Here is a 19,299-nt window from a genome sequence, read left to right as displayed (position 1 = left end):
TCTTTCAATCTTGTTTCCACAAAAGGAGCAGATACAGTATTTCCTCAGAAATGGGCCTTTCCCATCATTTGATGGCGTCATGTACGCAGTCGCGCTGGGAAACAGCGAGGAATGTACCATGTGGTAATGTCATGACGAAATATTTTTTTTTTTTAAGCCTTCTACCGCACTATTGTGTGTTATGTCTATATGTATACATATATAAAACTGTTAACTATTGATTACAAATACACTTAAGCTTCATTAGTGTAATGTTTATCAGTTTTGTGGGTGTTTTGTGGTAATGATCTCCCCCGCTCGTGAGCACGAATGGTTCGCTCCGGGTTTCGCTCGCTCCTTCTGTCCCGTGAGCGCGCGGCGAGCAGCAGCGATTCATTCATACAACACTAACTAAAGCGTTTAAAGTGAGTATATGTTTGAAAAATGTTGGCGTTTATGTTCTTTTATTGCGTTTCTTTGTTTAAATGATTGAATAATGCTGTGCTGTAAATGTACGGGGTGTTCAAAAGCCGGTTAGACGTCATTCATCTGTTTATTTATTTATGTAAGAATAATCAGTATGATCGTTAGCTGATAGAAAGCTCGTGTTGATGTTTCAGTCACTGTCATAATGAAAATCCGTTTATTCCGCTATAATTATCCAGTGTTTTGGTGTTCATAGGCCTGACACCTCCATGTGCAGGAAGTCCAGACAGATTATCTTGAATAATGACGCATCTCATGTTTAAGCTGATGATCTTTTGGTAAACCAGAGATTTCTACAGATTTTTGATTTTATGATCTCTTGATATCACCTTTTTGTTTTTGAACCAACGGAATGAGTGATTAACGGTAGGCTTTAATGAGAAAATCCACATTAGTCCATTTCCCCCAATATCAGGTTCAGATCTTGACAGTCATCATAAAAAAAACTGTCCTCTAATGTAAAATTTAACATTGAATCCTTAAAACATACTAGTATCTATTTTCCTGAAACTAGTGCTTATTTTTTAGATTCTCCCTCCCAGACTATTCCTTCACAATCTGAGCCTGATGAATCTTGATATTATCATCCTGAAAAATGGCCATGATGTGTCTTCCCACATGGTTGTTTAAGAAATGAAAAGCTATACACTCCATCAATTAAGCTTAGAAGAACTGTTGCCAAACATATATCATGCTAAAAACATAATAATCACAGCAATAATGATCCAATCATAGACTCTTAAAGGGTTAGTTCAATCCTTTAAGGTTGAGCCACTGTAGTCACTTGGACTATTTTATACATTGTCTTTACTAACTTTTTAGTCCAGGCAGTGTATGTCAGTCCAGTCATTCGATACTAACAAAGAAAATAGTACAAGAAAAATACTCTCATTCACACTGTACTATGATAATACCATATTTTTTAGACATATACTATGGTAATCATTCAGTACCATTGTACATAATATATCAAAGTGCCTCTCTGATTCCATCACAGTACCGTGTTTTCACCAGAGCTTCTTTGTAAGGGCATGTAGGATTGAAGTCCTCTTGTGAGATTCAATATACATATACTTTTCTTATTTGCACTTTATGGTTTATTGCTTGCCTCTGTCTGGATGAGAAGAACGAGTTCAGCTACATACTGTTTTGTTTGGTCACTTTTCCTGTTTGCTGAAGGTGAGTTTGAAGAAACTGTCTCCCATCAGCATGCTGGATGTGGGATTTGGCTCATATTATTTGTCCCATGATGGATTTGAGTGGGTGTTTTGTCCATTTTAAATTCGATTGTACTTTCTTTCAGTTCCTTCTTTTTTATTCATATTCTGCTTGACTTCATTGTAAAGCTCAGTGTTTAAATCTAATGCAACCATAATTGTTTCTGTGTAATGTGTGTGTGGCTTGTTCTGTCTTTAAAACTTAAGTGTGTAATTTTTGCTGCACCAAATGAAATAGTAAAAAAATTATTGTATCCAAACAGGTTTCACAAACACTTGATTTTTTTTTCGAATTCAGTTTTTGTTGTCTGTTAGTAATAGTTACCATTGGATCAGTATTACTACTTCTGTTGCATGACCCTAAACAAACATAGTTTATGTTTGCTAATTTGCTCTCAAACTAAGGCCTTGTTTACGCCTGGTATTAAGATGCGTTTTGGTCGATCGGATCTAGTGCTGCACGATTAATCATATCGCAATCGCGATGTCAAGCCAACGCGATTATATGACGCAAAATGCTGCGATTTTATATTAAATAAACAAATTAGCGCTGTTAACGCAATTAACGCAGCATCTGTTAATTTTTGGCGTCCTTTGGCTAGTGTTACATGATCACGCTCTTATTCATGCAAATGCTTTTAAACCATTCATGCGTGATAAGACAAAAAAGAGCGCGCTGCCTGTGAATGTCCTGACCGTGACACACAGAAAGACTCGCGCTAATATCGTGCGTGCGCACAAAACAGCATGCCAGAATACAGCTCTCTTTCGAGCTTGAACGAACAATAACACACACACAATTATGCCAAAATGTCTTTTTGTCGAGTATCTTCATAACATAAGAGTAGTCTTATGATGAACGTGAAGAGTTGTGATGACTCGTGAGAGAATGAGGCGCGTGTGTGAGATCCGCGTCTCTGACAGCAGCGGCTGCTCTTAAAGGGACAGTACACAGTATCCACTAACTGTACGTTCACACCGCCGCCGGCGAGAGCGGCAAAATTCGCTCTCGCCGCCCTGTCACCGACGCCGTAGAAAGATTCGGGGACGCTCTGACGCTCTGACGTAGATTAGAATGCGTGATTTTATAAAAAACTTTATTTAAAGGGGCCGCAAAAACCGTTGCTGCAATTGGTCAAAATCATTATTATTTTGAGCAAATGAATTGCATTCCTGCTTAAAAAACAAGCGTTTTTAGTTCAAAGAAGTTCTAGCGCGAAAATGTTGCCTATAAATAGTGTTGCGCAGCTTTTTCTAATCAAACTGACAACACCATGGATGACAAGTCGTACAATAACGGGAAACCCGCAACAGAAATTATAAATTTTTCCTCCATTTTGCTTAGGAACTAATGTGGTGGGAACCAAAGTTTACAGAATTGTGTTCTCTCGTATTCCCTCAGGCGGAGGACTTCTACATTCCGACTGGTTGCCGCCGTTGCCGCCGAACCGCGTCATAGCTTATTACCATAAAGTTGACTTGATTTCAACTCTTCTCGCCGCTCTCGCCATCCAAGACGCGCCGCGCCGCCCTCGCCGGAGCTCGCCGCCGGCTCTCATTGAAAATGAATGGCTTCCGGCCACTTTGACGCTCTCGCCGCCGGCGGTGTGAACGCACAGTAATTATCTCTGTCGCTAAAGTTAATCAAAGAACAAAGGGAACAGAGAAAAACACTCACTGCTCTTGACTAAAGAACTTTTTTCTTTAGGCAGATTATCACTAATCTGTGTGTGCATTTATTTTCCTTGAGAACCAAGCAAGTTGACTCATGAAACCATTTGTTTATTAAATCGCATATTGCAATCACAATATTGACCTCAATTATTGCAATATGACATTTTCCCCTAATCGTGCAGCCCTAATCGGATCGCAAGTGGACGATGTTAAATACAGGCATAAATGGGGTCTACAACGTTTTAAGCGTGTCAACCACTTCCAGAGGTAGGCAAAAAAGCATTTGACCGGATTGCTTTCGTAGTGTAAACGCTCGTGTGGTCGAATGCATTGAAACAGCCTTTCAGAGAGACCGACAACTCTCCGCCTACTGACCTAATGAGTAAACATTACAGGAAGAGCTCTAGCCAGACGGGATTTAAACTCTGTCGGCTGAAGACCCGAGTTTGGTTTGAAGATAAAAAACGTACCAAACACAATGTTCTCTCGCCATTCCTGATTTTTAACACACACGTCTTGAGGCTGTCAGAGCAGAAACTAAAGCTGATGCTCTCCGTATGTTTTTCTGTCAATTCCAGTGTGTTCATATGTGAATTGCACAAGCTTATTGTGTCCATTAGATCGAAAGATCCATTAGACCCGCCCATAGATGCTCCCCTTCAGGACAGAAGTGGTTGAATGTGGACAAAAGACATGGATTAAAACACCAGGTGTAAACGGGAATGTGTCTCCCTCGTCCACTTGTGATCCGATCGACCAAAACGCATCTTAACACCAGGTGTAAACAAGGCCTACAAACAGATTTGCACAATTTACACACTTCATGTTTAACGTTAACCGATTGCTGTGTAATTAATTCTCCAGTTCCCTGTCACTCTCCTTTTCCTCTCTTTCATTTATCTATCAATCCTCCACCTCTATATTCCCGGACACAAGAAAATGCGCAACAGAAGCCGCCGAAATTCTTCTTTGAATAAGTCGGGATCTTCCGAGCGCCAGCCGAACGGTGCCGTGGGATGGTTGTCGAGCGCGGCTCTCGAGGGCTTGAGATCGGAGAGTTCGTCGGTCTGGTTCGACCGCGGCGCGTACGAGAGAGCGGAGAGCCTTTACTACGTACGACTCTTGCAGGAGCAAAATGGCACAACTTCTCCTGCGAGCTTTTCCAATTCGTCACGAAAGCCGGAAACCTGTCGCCATCAAGGCCGAGAGGCTTGTCATCACGTCGTTCAAGACGTGTGGGTCAACAAACCCAACTTTGACCAAGCCGAGAGCAAGTTTGTGGGCCGGATTCCCAATCAACCAAGATCTCTCCAACTGCAACCCACCAGCCAAACGCCCAGCGACGAGGGCTACCAATCACAAACCCCGACTCCGCCCACACCTGCTTCAAAGCCAATCAACGGCCTTCCTTGCCTGACTCCACCCCCAATGGGGGTGTGGCTTCAGAAACCGCTTTTCGATAGAGCCGAGGCGTCTTTCTATCAGAACCTGTACAGCCGCAACTCGCCACCGAAAACCAGTAGCGATGAATCGAGCTCAAAGCAGCGAAATAACGACGTCGCTGCACAAAAAAAGCCTGTGGTTTGCGATCGCCGGGATTCTGATGATGTAAGAGCCAATCAAGGAGCAGCGATGTGTTATTTCTTGCATCCCGACAGCGAGAGGGTGTGGCTTGATCGTGGTCGCTATGTGGAGGCGGAGACTCGTTTCTATGAAGGAGCCGCGGCGAAATCCCTCAAAACATCTGTAAACCATTCTAGCCGGAAGCAGAAGTATGACTCTATACTCCAGAGAGATTGCACACACTTTCCCCGCACATTTGAGTTAGTTCACTCCCTCATGCCACTCCAAACCTGCATTACTTTTGTTTCTTGAACGTCCTACAAATCATCTTCTTTCGTGTGGAGGGAAGTAAGTCATACGGGTTTGGAGCGGCATGCGGGTCCATGACAGAATTCACAGTTTCCCTTCGATCCCTTTTTAGCGATGTTTTACTCTCAGGTAACATCAATCTCACCCCTTTTATTTACATGCATTATGTTTTCAACCTTTTCTACTTCTTTTGTCCATCATCTTCATTGCATATTTTTCCTCTTTATTTTTTTACACACTCACATTCATTCTTGTTGCGTTTGGTTCGTTGTGTTGGCTTGAAAGATTCATTTGTCTGAGTTCAGTTTTGTCTTCGTTTAGTTTTCTTTCATTTGTTCGGTTGATGTCATTTTTGCATGGTTGCATTGCATTAACATTTAATATTATTAGGATTATGTCCATATACTAATTTTGGGGTTCATTTTTATTTTTCATTTGATTCTTTTAGTAAGTTTGTTGTTTCATTTTTATTAAGTTTTATTTCAGTTTTAGTTATTTCAGGATAAAGGAAAATATTGCATTTGGATTTATTTATTTAAAAACTCGCTTTATAATTTAATAATTTCTTATTATATTCATTATTCTTGTTAATTTTTGGGGTGGATGAACTTGTTACATTGATTGTAAAAAATAAGATCATCTGATTGAAATATTGAAATCCCGAATCCTGCTGTGTGTCCCACAGTTGATCTCAAACATACTTTCACTTTCATCAAGGCCAAATTTATAGAAAATCAATGTTCATCTCATGTTAACAATCAATGTTCATGTCATGTGGTGTTTAGTGAGGTTGTCACAGGTCTTGTGTGTGTTTGTGTAGGATGACTGCAGCGGACTGTTTGGCGCAGGAGAGGATCTGGTTCGATAAGCCGCGTTACGATGAAGCAGAACGGCGGTTTTACGAGCAGATGAACGGACCTACACAACACAAACAGGTTATAAAATCCAGAAACGTCTCATATGTGAACCTGGACCACAAAACCAGTCACATGTCGCACGGGTATATCTGTGGCAATAACCAACAATACATTGCATGGGTCAATTTTCTCAATCGATTTTTCTTTTATGCCAAAAATCATTAGGATATTAAGTAAAGATCATGTTCCATGAAGATATTTAGGAAATTTCCTACTGTGAATATATAAAAAAAAATATTTTTATGAGTCGATGCTGCACAATCATGAACATAAATGAATAGCTTTGAATGAGATTTTCTCAATGTTTCGATTTTTTTTTTGCACCCTCAGATTCCAGATTTTAAAATAGTTGTATCTCGGCCAAATGTCCTATCCTAACAAACCACACATCAATGGAAAGCTTATTTATTCATCTTTCATATGATCTATAAATCTCAAATTCTAAAAAAATACCCTTATGACTGGTTTTGAGGTCCAGGGTCACAATTAACATGATCAACTTGCACAGGACGAGTGCTTATACTACTATTCCACATGATATTTTTGAGAAATAGAAGGCAATGAGTCCATTCCAAATGTACGTTTAATTAATTTTATGCATTTGGCAGATGCTTTTATCTAAAGATTCGTTCATTCCCCACATTCCCAGGGAACTGAACCCATGACCTTACCGTTGCTCGCACTGAGCTTCACTGTTTAACACTTTGCTCTATACCAGCACACACTGAGGTTTCTCTCTCTCGTCTCAGGACACAGGAGCTAACAGTATTCTTCAGGACATCGCTCGAGCGCGAGAAAACATCCAGAAATCTCTCGCTGGGGTGAGTTGAATGAAAAAATCCTGGGATTACTCTTAGAGAGGTACAGACAAGCTCTGCTCTAGGGCTGCACAATTTTTATCAGGAAAAAATTAATATATTGCAATTGTGATTGCTATTAGTAAGAAAGTTTGTGACCCCTTTACAGGAAATGTGAATAATTTTCTGCAAGGGGTTCACAAACTTTCAAGCAGCACTGTGTATATATATATATATATAACACACACACACACACCATTGATCTTTTATTTTAGGAATAAAACTGTGGGGGACGTCATGAAAAAAGGGTCATGAAACCCTAAAACACATTTTTTGAGATTTTAACGTGTACAGGTTGTACATCAATGAAAATATCACTCATTATGTTTTTTATTATTAAGGGAAAAGTGGTTATTATTATTTTTTTCTGAACCATTTTGTTCTTCCGGTTTAAAACGCACAGTTGAACCAACGTCATGAAAAGTGAGTTTTATACGTTGATTCTGAGTGGCTGGAGAGTCATGATGATTTTCTGAGCTTTTCTCTGCATTATTCATGAGAACGAACTCTTTCAATCCAATCAATCACTGCACTGTATTGTGCATTATGAGTTTTATTACCGTTTTATTACGTTTCAGCGCTGTTCTGCCTGTTCAGATTTGAGTTGTTCTTCTGACACGTGTCGTAAGTGTTTGTTTCCTCAGTACAGTAAAACAAATGACACGTTCATGGTGCTTCTGATTTGTTGACAACAGCCAGTTTATAAGCAGTTTCATCTCGATTAATAGACCTCTATTCTGTCCCTAAACACTAGTGAGCTGTCTTGCTGTCTGTCTGAGAAGGCATTGTGATTATGTTTTATATTATGATCATCCTTTGGTCATGAGCATGTCCCTGATAATGCTGTCTATGTAGGCGGCTCACTAGGTTTGAGAACAAAGCCCCAGATCTTCTCTCTTAAAGTCCCCCTGTAGTCAATAATTTTATCCCTTAAAACTCATCTTTAATCACCAAAATGACATATTTTTGAAAAAAAAATTATCATGCCTTAAAATATCTTGAATGTAACTCGACACCCTTGCCTCATTGAGTATGCGCGGTTCTATGCAAATGAGCCCCGCCTCCACTCCCTCACTCAGCTCAGAGATCCACTGGTTGACGATCACACGTTGATCTGATTGGTTACAAGGTAGTTTGTGACGTCAGAAACACCAGCGATTTCAAAGCGTGTTTTTGAGACTGTCTTTGGTTCACTGCAGTTTTAAGGAGGAAATACTCAGCAATGCTGTCGACTTATGAATTTACACATGCTTTGTCTTAGAGCAGATTAAAAACACCACATAGACACATAAACAACATTAAAAGCTGGATTTTCACCACAGGGGGACTTTAAAACATCTGTTGACTTCCCTTATAAATGATCTCTCCTGTAGCTGAAGACAACCTTGCAGCCGAGTAGAGGCTCCGCCCCTAAAATATCAAACCCCTCCCACCGCTCCTCTCCTGTAAGTGTGTGTGTGTGTGTGTGTGTGTGTGTGTGTGTGTGTGTGTGTGTGTGTGAAAGCTGTTGGCCAGAAACAAACCTCGGCCAAAGCAGTTCACGTCAAAGTGGAAGCGTGTGCATGCTCGCATGCGTGTTGTTTAGGCAGTTTCAGAAGTGTCGTGTGTGGATTTATTGTTATGTTTCGTGTGTATTTTGCTGTGGAAGATCTGATTTTGCTGAGAGCAAACACTTGTACATTTGCATCTTTGTTGTGAGGTTTGTATTAGTGTTATTTTAGTATCGTTGAGAATAATAACCCTGGTTTGTGTTATTCCAGGCTGTACTGTATGTATGTATTTGCTTTGAAATTAACTATAAGACAGTGTATTTGTTATTGATTTATTTATTTATTTTTCAGTGAGAACCCTCATTTTAACTAAACAGAATTTGAAAATTTTTCATGCAAGAAATATGATTAAATTAAAATAATCATTAAATGAGCACAAGAAAAAATATTTTTTTTTAATTATACACAAAAATGTTCAGAGTCTGAGTAATTAATTAATGTGCAAATTATTAATTAATGTGTAAAAATAAAAGAAATAATTTTAAAACAAAAACAATCAAAAAATTTATTTAATTGCGTGTCATGTTGAGCATTAACTGACATCAGAGAACCGTGAACATACAAATGTGTTGTTAAATTATTGTAAATATTAACTAAATTAAAGGGGTTTGGAAACATGATTGAGATTATTATAAAAAAATTGAATTTGCTAACTCCAACTGTAAAATAAGTTCTGACCAAATGTAGCACAATTCATGTTGTTTTGTGTGAAACATGTTGACTAGTTGTGTGTTCTGTTAGTAGTGCTTGTGTAATTGTAACTAGACCTCACTGCACAGTGGTGTATCAGAGCAGGGGCTGATGGGAACTGTGATGTGACGTGTGTGTGTGTGTGTGTGTGTGTGTGTGTTTAGAGCGGCGGAGGCAGCGCTGCTGATTACGGGGAGCTCGCCGCACGCATGAAGAACCTGGAACTAGAGAACCAGAGTCTACACGCAGGTTTGTGTGTTCACATGTTGTTAAAGAGATTCACATAGCTTTGCATTTGCATTTCGGAAGGATTTTAGCAACCCTAATTCCAATTCTGGTTCCTTCATGGTTCCACTTGTACAAATTTTTTGGATGAATGGACATTTTGTAAAAACATTCAGCACCCTCAAATTAACTATTCAGTAAATTTAGATTTCAATATATAAACAATAAAAAAAATATTTGTAAACATAAATTTGTTGAATTTTTAGTCATTTTACAATATCCTTTTGTCATTTTTGTTCTTTTTTGTAAATATTACTATTAAGGTTTAATTTTATTTCAGTTTGCATGCAGTTATTTTAGTATTATTTATATACTATTATAGTTTATATACACTTTTTGGCATTAGCTTTTATTTTTTAGTAATTTTATACTGTGCTTTTGTCATTTTCAAACTCATATACTGTGTTTTTGTTCTTTAAAAAAAATACTTTTTAGGTTTCTTTTTATTTCAATTTGCATCTAGTGTTATTTTACTATTATTTATAAAATATTAAGTGTTTATTAATTTTTTGCATTAGCTTTTATTTTTATATTGTAATTTTAGCTTAGTTAATTTTAGTTCTAATTTTACTATGCTTGTCATTGTCATTAGTTTTTAAAATATTACTATTTAAATTTATCAGTTTGCATGCAGTGCTATTTTAGTACTATTATAGTGTTTATTAGCATTTTTAATTAGCTTTAATTGTTTTATATTATAATTTGTTTAATATGTAGTAAAATGTGCTTTTGTCATTTTTAGAAAATATATATATATATATATATTTAAAATATTACAATTTACGTTTAATTTGTTCTTATTTCAGCTTTTTAGTAGTTTTAGTCAACAATAACACCCCTGATTGAATGCATTATATCTAGCCTTCTTTGCTGTCTTTATCTCTCTTAATCCCATTTAGTTGTAGCAAACATCATATAAAATAAAACTATATTTTCTCTGGCGTCCTGAGGTGAACAAATAACATCGGCTCATTCATCATTCAAACTGAACAACGGTGATGTCATAATAAGTTGAATTTTACATTACATTTTAACAGTTATCTTTTGCAAGCACTTGTACTTCCTTTAAAGGTGCAGTGTGTAAATTAGCGCATCTAGTGGTGAGGTTGTGAATTGCACCCAACAGAAGTTACGGTGGCCGACAGGAAGTGATGTCGTCGTCCGAGACAGCAGAGAGTAGCCAGTTAAACAATGAGGTTTCTTTACAAAGATAAATTAAGAAATTAGGTTTACTTAATTATTCAGTAAAACGATGTTATTGCGAATATTATTGTTACCTGTTCATCATTGTGTCAGTGTTTTATTCGCTGACTTTAGCTCGCTTCGAAGAACAACATAGTGACGAAACGCGTTTGTCTGTTCAGGGCTCCTGTAGAAACATGTGGAAGTAAGCGGACCCGCGCTCATTCTAAGCTAATTAAACCATAACGGTTCATTATATAAGGTCTTTATACACCACTGAAAACATAGTTATGCATATGATATTGCACTTCTGTCAACAGATCCTCCTAAATATTACACAGTGCACCTTTAAGAAGCGCAGGTCTGATTGTTGTCGTTCTGTGTGTGTCAGTGGTGGAGGATCTGCGTTCTGCTCTCGGTAAGATGGAGAGTCGAGTGTCTGCGCTGGAGAAGCGTTCATCGGTGCCGACCGTTAACGGGACCGGTCCCCAGAAAGCCCTGTCTGCTCCGGTGAAAGAGGAGGAGGAGGAAGAGGAGGATGACCTTGACCTGTTCGGCAGCGATGAAGAGGTGGACGAGGAGGCCGAGAGACTGAAAGAGCAGCGGCTGCAAGAATACGCAGCGAAAAAGGCCAAAAAGCCCGTCCTCATCGCCAAATCATCCATCCTGTTAGACGTCAAACCTGTAAGTGATTCGCCTGCAGTTTACACAAGTACATGAAGTTCAGAGTCTTTTAGCTGAAGCGGCGGGTGTTTTAGTGACCAGGACGGCGATAGGATCCAAATAACACATTGCAGGAATGTTATCATTCCTATCCTTAAAGGGATAATTCACTTTGAAATTAAATTTTGCTATGTTTTAGCTTACCTCAAGGGCATCCGAGATGCAGGTGTCTTTGTTTCCGCAGTAGTTTCAATTTTGATATTTTTAGGTCAAACCTTTCTTGTCTGTCAATCGTATAATGCAGGTCGATGGTCACTGGCTCAAAGAGCATGCACAGAGTCCAAATTAAAACAATAGATATATACACTAGATGTCGCCTTAAAGACATTCGTTCCAATGAACTGCCGTAGACAAGGCGACATCTAGTGTATATATATCTATGCACCAGTCTACGTATACGTCACACACCAGGAAGCGCCCGCGCCCTCAGATCACTTGGACTTGGCTGTGTATAAGAGGTAAAAACGATATAAATACTGTTCCTTTTCTCACACAAACCGCTCGTTTCGTGTCTTAGGCCATCAATGTGTACTAACGATGGGGAATTGTTTAATTTGGACTCTGTGCATGCTCTTTGAGACAGTGACCATAGACCTGCATTATACGACTGACAGACAAGAACGGTTTGACCTAAAAATATCAAAATTGAAACTACTGCGGAAACAAAGACACCTACATCTTGGATGCCCTTGAGGTAAGCTAAAACATATCAAAAATTAATTTCAAAGTGAACTATCCCTTTAAGCCCGGGACACACCAAGCCGCCGCTGACGAACTAGTGCTGATGAAAGTCGACTGTGTCGCCTCGAGTTGGGGGAAAAGCTGCACCTGAACACACACCGAGAGAACTACAGCCGACTGTCAGCTAGCGTGTGTGTTCTTCTGCGCCTGCGTGTGAATGAGACCACTGTCTGTTTCTGCAGATATATTCGTCTATATTCGGCATTCAAAAAGGAAACCGACGCTGCAGAAACACACTGTAAACAAAGCAGTGTTTGCTTACCGTTTTGAATATCAATCCTGCTAAACACTTTCTTTATTCCACTCCGCTCGTGTTAATATTGAAATATTCGCTGAGGAACACTCAGGTAAGATGGCGTAACATTAGAACGGTCTTCTATCTGCAGTTTTGACATCTTTGCTCGCTGTTTTGCTATTATTCTCGTGCACTGAACAGCCAATCAGAGTCCTCTGTCTCACCGACGGCCCGACGAATGTAAATTCTGAATACTACATTGTATACTACTAAGTTTGTTGGATAAAAAATAAAATATATATATACAGTACCAGTCAAAAGTTTGGAAACATTACTATTTTTAATGTTTTTGAAAGAAGTCTCTTATGCTCATCAAGCCTGCAGTAAAAAAAAAAAAAATAGTAATATTATGAAATATTATTACAATTTAAAATAATGGTTCTCTTTTTTAATATACTTTAAAATGTAATTTATTTTTGTGATGCAAAGCTGAATTTTCATCAGCAAGTACTCCAGTCTTTGGTGTCTTATGATCCTTCAGAAATCATTCTAATATGCTGATTTATGATCAATGTTGGAAACAGTTGTGCTGCTTAATATTTTTTTTAGAACCTGAGATACTTTTTTCAGGATTATTTGATGAATAAAAAGTTAAAAAAGAACTGTATTTATTTAGAATAGAAATCTTTTGTAACAATATACACTACCGTTCAAAAGTTTGGGAACAATAACTATTTTTTTTTTTTTAATTAATACTTTAATTCAACAAGGATGCGTTAAATTGCTAAAAGGTGATGGTAACGATTTATATTGTTATAAATGTTTTTATTTTGAATAAACGCTGTTTTTATGAATAAATGCTGTTAACGTTTTACTCATCAATGAATCCTGAAAAAAGTATTCCAAATAAATATATTAAACAGCACAACTGTTTCCATCATTGATAATAACTGAGTATCAAGTCATCATATTAGAATGATTTCTGAAGGATCATAAGACACCAAAGACTGGAGTACTTGCTGATGAAGATTCAGCTTTGCATCACAAAAATAAATGACATTTTAAAATATATTAAAAAAGAGAACCATTATTTTAAATTGTAATAATATTTCATAATATTACTGTTTTTTTTTTTTGTTTTTTTTTTTTTTTTAAACTGCAGGCTTGATGAGCATAAGAGACTTCTTTCAAAAACATTAAAAATAGTAACGTTTCCAAACTTTTGACTGGTACTGTATATATTGTAAGAAAAAACGTGGACGTCGAAGATCTCAAAAAGGACCTTTATTACATAGGGGTGTAACGATACACCAATGCCACGGTTCGGTTCATATCACGGTTTTGGAGCCACGGTTCGGTTCGGTTCGGTTCTGTTTGCTGTGGGGGCAGGGTTCATGGCAGGGCACCACCAGCAATAATAACACTAGATTCACTTTTAACTTAATAAAAACAACAACAACAATAATTTAACTTAACTTTATTAATTTTATACATTGGCTTCATGTTTTCTTTAGAGCAGTTAGCACACCTGAGTTAACGAAAATGAAATAGCCTAAATGTCTCCACTGACTAGTCAGAAATAAACTGCACACCTGAGTAGGGTTGCCAACTTCAGAAAAGTAAAATGCGGGACAATTGTGGTTCTTTATAGGAAAATGAGGGACACTCAAAATATTTACTGTATCGCACAATCTATATAATTTCAGTGTCTGCAAACTGTAGTTAAGTATAGGCTATGTTTAAAAGGTTATCAGACAAACACATTTGTATTGCTTAACCTATTTATGTACAATTTAATTCTAAAAATAATTTTAATGTCATACAAAAAAATATGTCACATTACAAACAAACCACCATTAAAAATAACCGCATTTATCTGAAATGGAAAGCTTTTTTAACATTATACATAGGCCTACAGTTCAAAAGTTTGAGGTTAAGATTATTTTTTGGGGAAAGTAATTAAAGGGGGGGGGGGGGGACAAAACCGTTTTAAACAAATAATAATCAGAAATGTTTTGTGAGCATATTATTCCCTCAGGTAGATTACATGTTTTCTTGCGTGGCTGGATGTTGGACTCATGAACAATAATCACGTTGTTTGCATTCGCCAAAAGTGATTTGCCGAAATCAAAACGTGGACAGTGAAAGGAAATTACCGTTAGCGCGAGACGAGTCCGGCTTGAAGCGGAAGCGGCCAGACGGCAAAGGATTATGTTCGCAAATCAAACAATGATTAAAAAAAGCTGTGATATGTCATCATCATATTGGATGATGACAGGTGTCGGTGATCATTCTCAAGATTCGTGATCAGCACTGCTGCTGTTGCTGCTGTATCAATATCAGTCCGTGGTTGTGACCGCAGGGTCTTCAATCACAATATGCCGCGGAGTTGCCATCCTGAAGTGCGTATGTAAACTCCCGAGCGTGATCGATCACCCAAATCACGTGACATGCACTTTATTTAGTAAATAATATTATAATAATATTTATTAAAACTACAGCTCTTATTAGTTGTTAAAAGTGTACTCATTAATTACTATTTAATCAAATGTCAAGGAAGAAAAAATAGTTTTGTGACAAAGTGAAGTGAGAGTTGGGCAGCAGGGGGCGAAGCGCGTTCGGTTCGACATGAGAGTATCGCGGTTCGAACCGTGGCTGTTGTATCGCGGTTTTTCGGTTCGGTTTTAATATCGTTACACCCCTATTATTACAGCATAGCAGTGGCAAGGCACACGCAGCACCTTGGGTTTACCGGCGTCAGAATGAACCAGAACACCCGAATCTCAAACCTTTTATCCTTATAGTTTGTTTACTCTTAATGTAAATGAAGTTGCTCTTGTTGTAACAGCTGTGGTCTGTGTGTGAATGAAGTTGACACCCCGTTGTCTGAGAAGCTTCTCTGTGTCCCGCACACATTCCCATTCTACAATTGACCATTTGTTCAGGATGTGATCAACCCAGATGAAGAAACAATATAACTTGACTTTCTTTATCTCTATGATAATTAAGCCATTTTGGGGATGAGCTAATTCTGAGATATATTTTGGAGTGCAATCTGGGTCGAGGCAGACTACCCTTTCTTACTAATATATATATAGGGTTTGAAATTAACATCCGCCGAATGCGGTAATAATCAGCTGTGGCGGGAAGCGCTGTTAAATCACGAGCCAGTTTGGCGAGTTACTTCTGTTTACTCACTTTGCTGGGGAAGTTCGTCTAAGTCAAATCTGCACAGATTCAGTGCAAATACTCGTGAGTCATCATGATATATTAAATACAGCGTATTGTGTAGAATCTGCTCATATCTGGCTCACTTGAACACACACGTCACTACACAAGAAATAACAACACGCTTGTTCATTTGCATTGAAGCAACAGCGAAGATTAAAACGCATTTGGTGAACAGAAAGACATTGTTATTTTCCTAAATTCTACATTTTGATGTTCTTTGTCTTGTGTTGATCTGTCCACCTAAAACACATGTTTGGTGATGAGGATGAGGATGGAGGAGATGCTGGATGACAGGATTTTGTTTGAATAAGAAATTAATTAATGAAATCCAATTTTTATTTTATATAATATATATATGAAATCAGCTGCAGGGTGGAATTTCCACTGGTATTATTAATAATAATAATCACACACATGACAATCTATGCATTTGTCCAATCGACTGCATGACCATAAACTTACACTTTCTAGCCAGACTTCTCAAGCCAGCATCAAAGTATGTCTCGCTCTCATGGTGTCGTCCTCCTGTCCACAGTGGGACGATGAGACGGACATGAAGAAGCTGGAGGAGTGTGTGCGGTCGGTGCAGGTGGACGGGCTGCTGTGGGGAGCGTCCAAACTGGTTCCTGTGGGATACGGCATCAAGAAACTGCAGATAAACTGTGTGGTGGAGGACGACAAGGTGGGAACAGACTTCCTAGAGGAGGAGATCACCAAGTTTGAGGACTACGTGAGTAACGTTCCCGTCATAGACTGAATAAAGCAATGGACGTAGTGTCCGTGACGTCACCCGTATGTTTCTGAAGAGCGTTTCTGAAGCCCAAAGTGGGCGGAGCCGGCCGACGCCATCTTGTCTGCGCGTCTCTCACGGTGTGATGAGCATAGATATCATATAAAGGCTAGATGTCTCGTCCGCGCTGCTGGCCAATGGAGGTCGACGTCCGCACACGGCGGCCATCTTACCACAGGGTGCTCGCTCACTTGTAACATGGTGCATGTACTTTTAAATAACCATAACTTGCTCAATTTTCTACCGATTTTCAAACGGTTTGGTTTGTTATAAACGTCAGAGATGTAGCTATGAAACTGCATACATATGAATAATTATATAAATGGACTTCCATATGAAAGAATTATAGCCACGGTAATGACGTTTGTAAGAAACCAAACCGTTTGTAAATCCGTCCAGATTTCACCGAGATAAGAGGATTTGTGTGCGTGCTGATCACTCACCTTAATTCACAGAGCCCTGTCCTAAGATGGCCGCCGGTGATGCCGGAAGTGACTCCGCCTTAAGACATCTAGCCTTTATATGATATCTATGGTGATGAGTCCCAGCTTAGGACCCCAGAAGTATGCCTGATCTAAAGCTGTTCTCAATCAAACTTTAATTCGTGTAATAATCTTTTATTTTTATCCTGATTATTTATATAGTTTTAAGTGAAAGAAATTGCATTTTTAGGTATGTTTTACGACATTTGGCATAATATAAGTATTTTTTTAGCATGTCATGTCATAATTAATTCTTCAACAGAATTATGCTTGTATCATATTTATTATTAAAGTTTTTTATCGAAAAATATCGTAGATGGTGAAAAAATCGTTATCTCCAAGCTACTATCTAAGCTAACTAAAAAAACACCAAGACTGAGAAATGTTTAATTTTGCAATCTGTAGCTTTGGTTATATACTAGTTAAGTTAATGGTCATTATAACATAGTCCAAACGACTTATATAATAAAGTGATATCTGATTTGTAACCAGGCACTAAAGCGATTACCCATAAAACATGCTTTCTATGGGACAGACAGGAGCGATTGCATTATTGAACGGTAAATATAAAATAAAACACACACCCAAGTACTTTTTCAGCTGTTATTGCATTATTGCATTTTGTTAATGTCAGTTTTGCATTTGGAGAGGCAGGGTGACAACGAAATACTGTATATTACTTAGATAAGTTTTAGGCTATATTTTTGTTCGCATGGGTAGTAGCACTGGCTTTAGCGGCTCTAACTTAACTTTTCCATATCATTCATCTGATGATGGACGTCTCATGATATTTATTTTAGCACAACTGGGCTGTATTAGGCTATTGATTCCCGTGATTTTGCTTATAAATTCCGATTCAGCCATTAGCCTACCTTCGTGATCACGCAAAGAGGTCTGTCGTGGCGGTCCATTCAGAATCCGCTTAGAAGCTAGCTCACTTCTTCTGATGAAAGTGGCCACCCCCAGGACCACAACCAAACTAGTGTGGATATTACAATACAAAGTTTCCTCACAGTAAATGAGTATCTGAGATGGGCTCTGATACAAATTAAAGGGATACTCCACTTTAAAATGAAAATTCTGTCATCATATATTCACCCTCATGTTGTTTCAAACCTGTATGAATTTCTTTCTTCTGCTGAACAGAAAGGAAGATATTTAGAAGAATGTCAGTAACCAGGCAGTTTCTGGGTCCCATTGACTTCCATAGTATATTTTTTTTCCTACTATGGAAGTCAATGGGACCAGAAACTGTCTAGTTACTGACATTCTGCTGTAAAGTTGGGCGTTTTAACATGGAGGTCTATGGGATTGAGTCTCTTCTGCAGCCGGCCTCTAGTGGCCATTCGATGAACTGAAGTTTAACTCACTTCAGTGTTGGATTGAAGAGACACTTGAAGGTTGACGATTGGTTCTCATGCAGACTGAAGCTGTTAGCGCACAGTTCCAGTGTCATGTAAAGCTTGATGTGTTTGTTTTTGTGTGTTACAGGTTCAGAGTGTGGATGTTGCGGCGTTCAACAAGATCTAACACACACTCACACACATGTAAACACTCACATGCTACTGCTGCTGGACAAATATCGGTTAATAAATGAGTTCGAAATGTGTTTGTCTTGGTCTCTGTCTTTCATTTTCCCCACATCTCGTTAAAAATGTTTATTATGCAGATGAGCATTAGAATCTACATTTGTGCCGATTAAGAGCACTTTCATGTGTTTGTGATCCTGAGTTCATGTGTGGAGATAGATAGATAGATAGATAGATAGATAGATAGATAGATAGATAGATAGATAGATAGATAGATAGATAGATAGATAGATAGATAGATAGATAGATAGATAGATAGATAGATAGATAGATAGATAGATAGATAGAATGACGGACGGACGGATGGATGGATAGATAAATAGACAGAAATAGATAGATAGATAGATAGATAGAATGACAGATTGATAGATAGAGTCTCAAATATCATGTATTCTGACGTCACTGTATCATGTCACTTTTAGTTATTTAAATAATTTTCTTTGTCATCAAAGCTTCAACACATTAAGAGACAATTAAGATACATTATACAATGCTTTAATAATGTTATGCAATATAAATGTCCATTTAACTGATTCTGTACGTGAATGGGCAGGAAAGAGTCAAATTACAGGATGTGGAATCAGTTTCACGCAGCGGGAGTGCGTGACTCGCGTCTACTCGATTCATATGAACGAATCAATAAAAGAACGCGTCTTTCGGCTTGACCATTAAGACATTATTTTTTTGCGTTGTGTTTTTGTACATTAAGATACCAATATTAATGTTGTTTAAAATGGTTGTATTAACAGTATTAATATGTAAACGTTTTAATGCGCTGTGTAAAGTGTGAACACAAGCA

At 38.2% G+C, this 19,299-nt stretch overlaps 1 protein-coding gene across 4 annotated transcripts; it reads left to right on the top strand.

The window, feature by feature from the left end:
* Positions 1 to 87: 87 nt before the first annotated feature.
* Positions 88 to 18,520, top strand: eef1db (eukaryotic translation elongation factor 1 delta b (guanine nucleotide exchange protein)). Of its 4 annotated transcripts, XM_081378552.1 has the most exons (9): positions 336 to 404; positions 1,592 to 1,644; positions 6,049 to 6,163; positions 6,895 to 6,966; positions 8,376 to 8,447; positions 9,407 to 9,491; positions 11,101 to 11,393; positions 16,175 to 16,369; positions 18,403 to 18,520. In XM_081378552.1, exons 3-9 carry the CDS (start codon positions 6,050 to 6,052, stop codon positions 18,439 to 18,441), a joined length of 870 nt encoding a protein of 289 aa, XP_081234678.1. In that variant the 5' UTR covers positions 336 to 404; positions 1,592 to 1,644; position 6,049; the 3' UTR covers positions 18,442 to 18,520. The 4 variants fall into 4 exon arrangements, with proteins under 4 accessions (XP_081234679.1, XP_081234677.1, XP_081234678.1 ...); XM_081378551.1 differs by lacking the exon at positions 1,592 to 1,644 and having other exon boundaries at positions 278 to 404; XM_081378554.1 differs by lacking the exon at positions 8,376 to 8,447.
* The last annotated feature ends 779 nt before the right edge of the window (positions 18,521 to 19,299 follow it).

Source organism: Scardinius erythrophthalmus, assembly GCF_964197995.2.
Source record: "Scardinius erythrophthalmus genome assembly, chromosome: 11".
Classification (NCBI taxonomy): Eukaryota; Metazoa; Chordata; class Actinopteri; order Cypriniformes; family Leuciscidae; genus Scardinius; species Scardinius erythrophthalmus.
This window is presented reverse-complemented; position numbering and strand designations above follow the sequence as displayed.

Bases quoted from the DNA above. Each gene is read 5' to 3' on its own strand.
- eef1db (XM_081378551.1), top strand. From the start codon at position 6,050: ATGACTGCAGCGGACTGTTTGGCGCAGGAGAGGATCTGGTTCGATAAG. The intron at 8,448-9,406 runs GTAAGTGTGTGT...GTGTGTGTTTAG, and splicing joins CCTCCCACCGCTCCTCTCCT to AGCGGCGGAGGCAGCGCTGC. The intron at 9,492-11,100 runs GTTTGTGTGTTC...TGTGTGTGTCAG, and splicing joins GAACCAGAGTCTACACGCAG to TGGTGGAGGATCTGCGTTCT.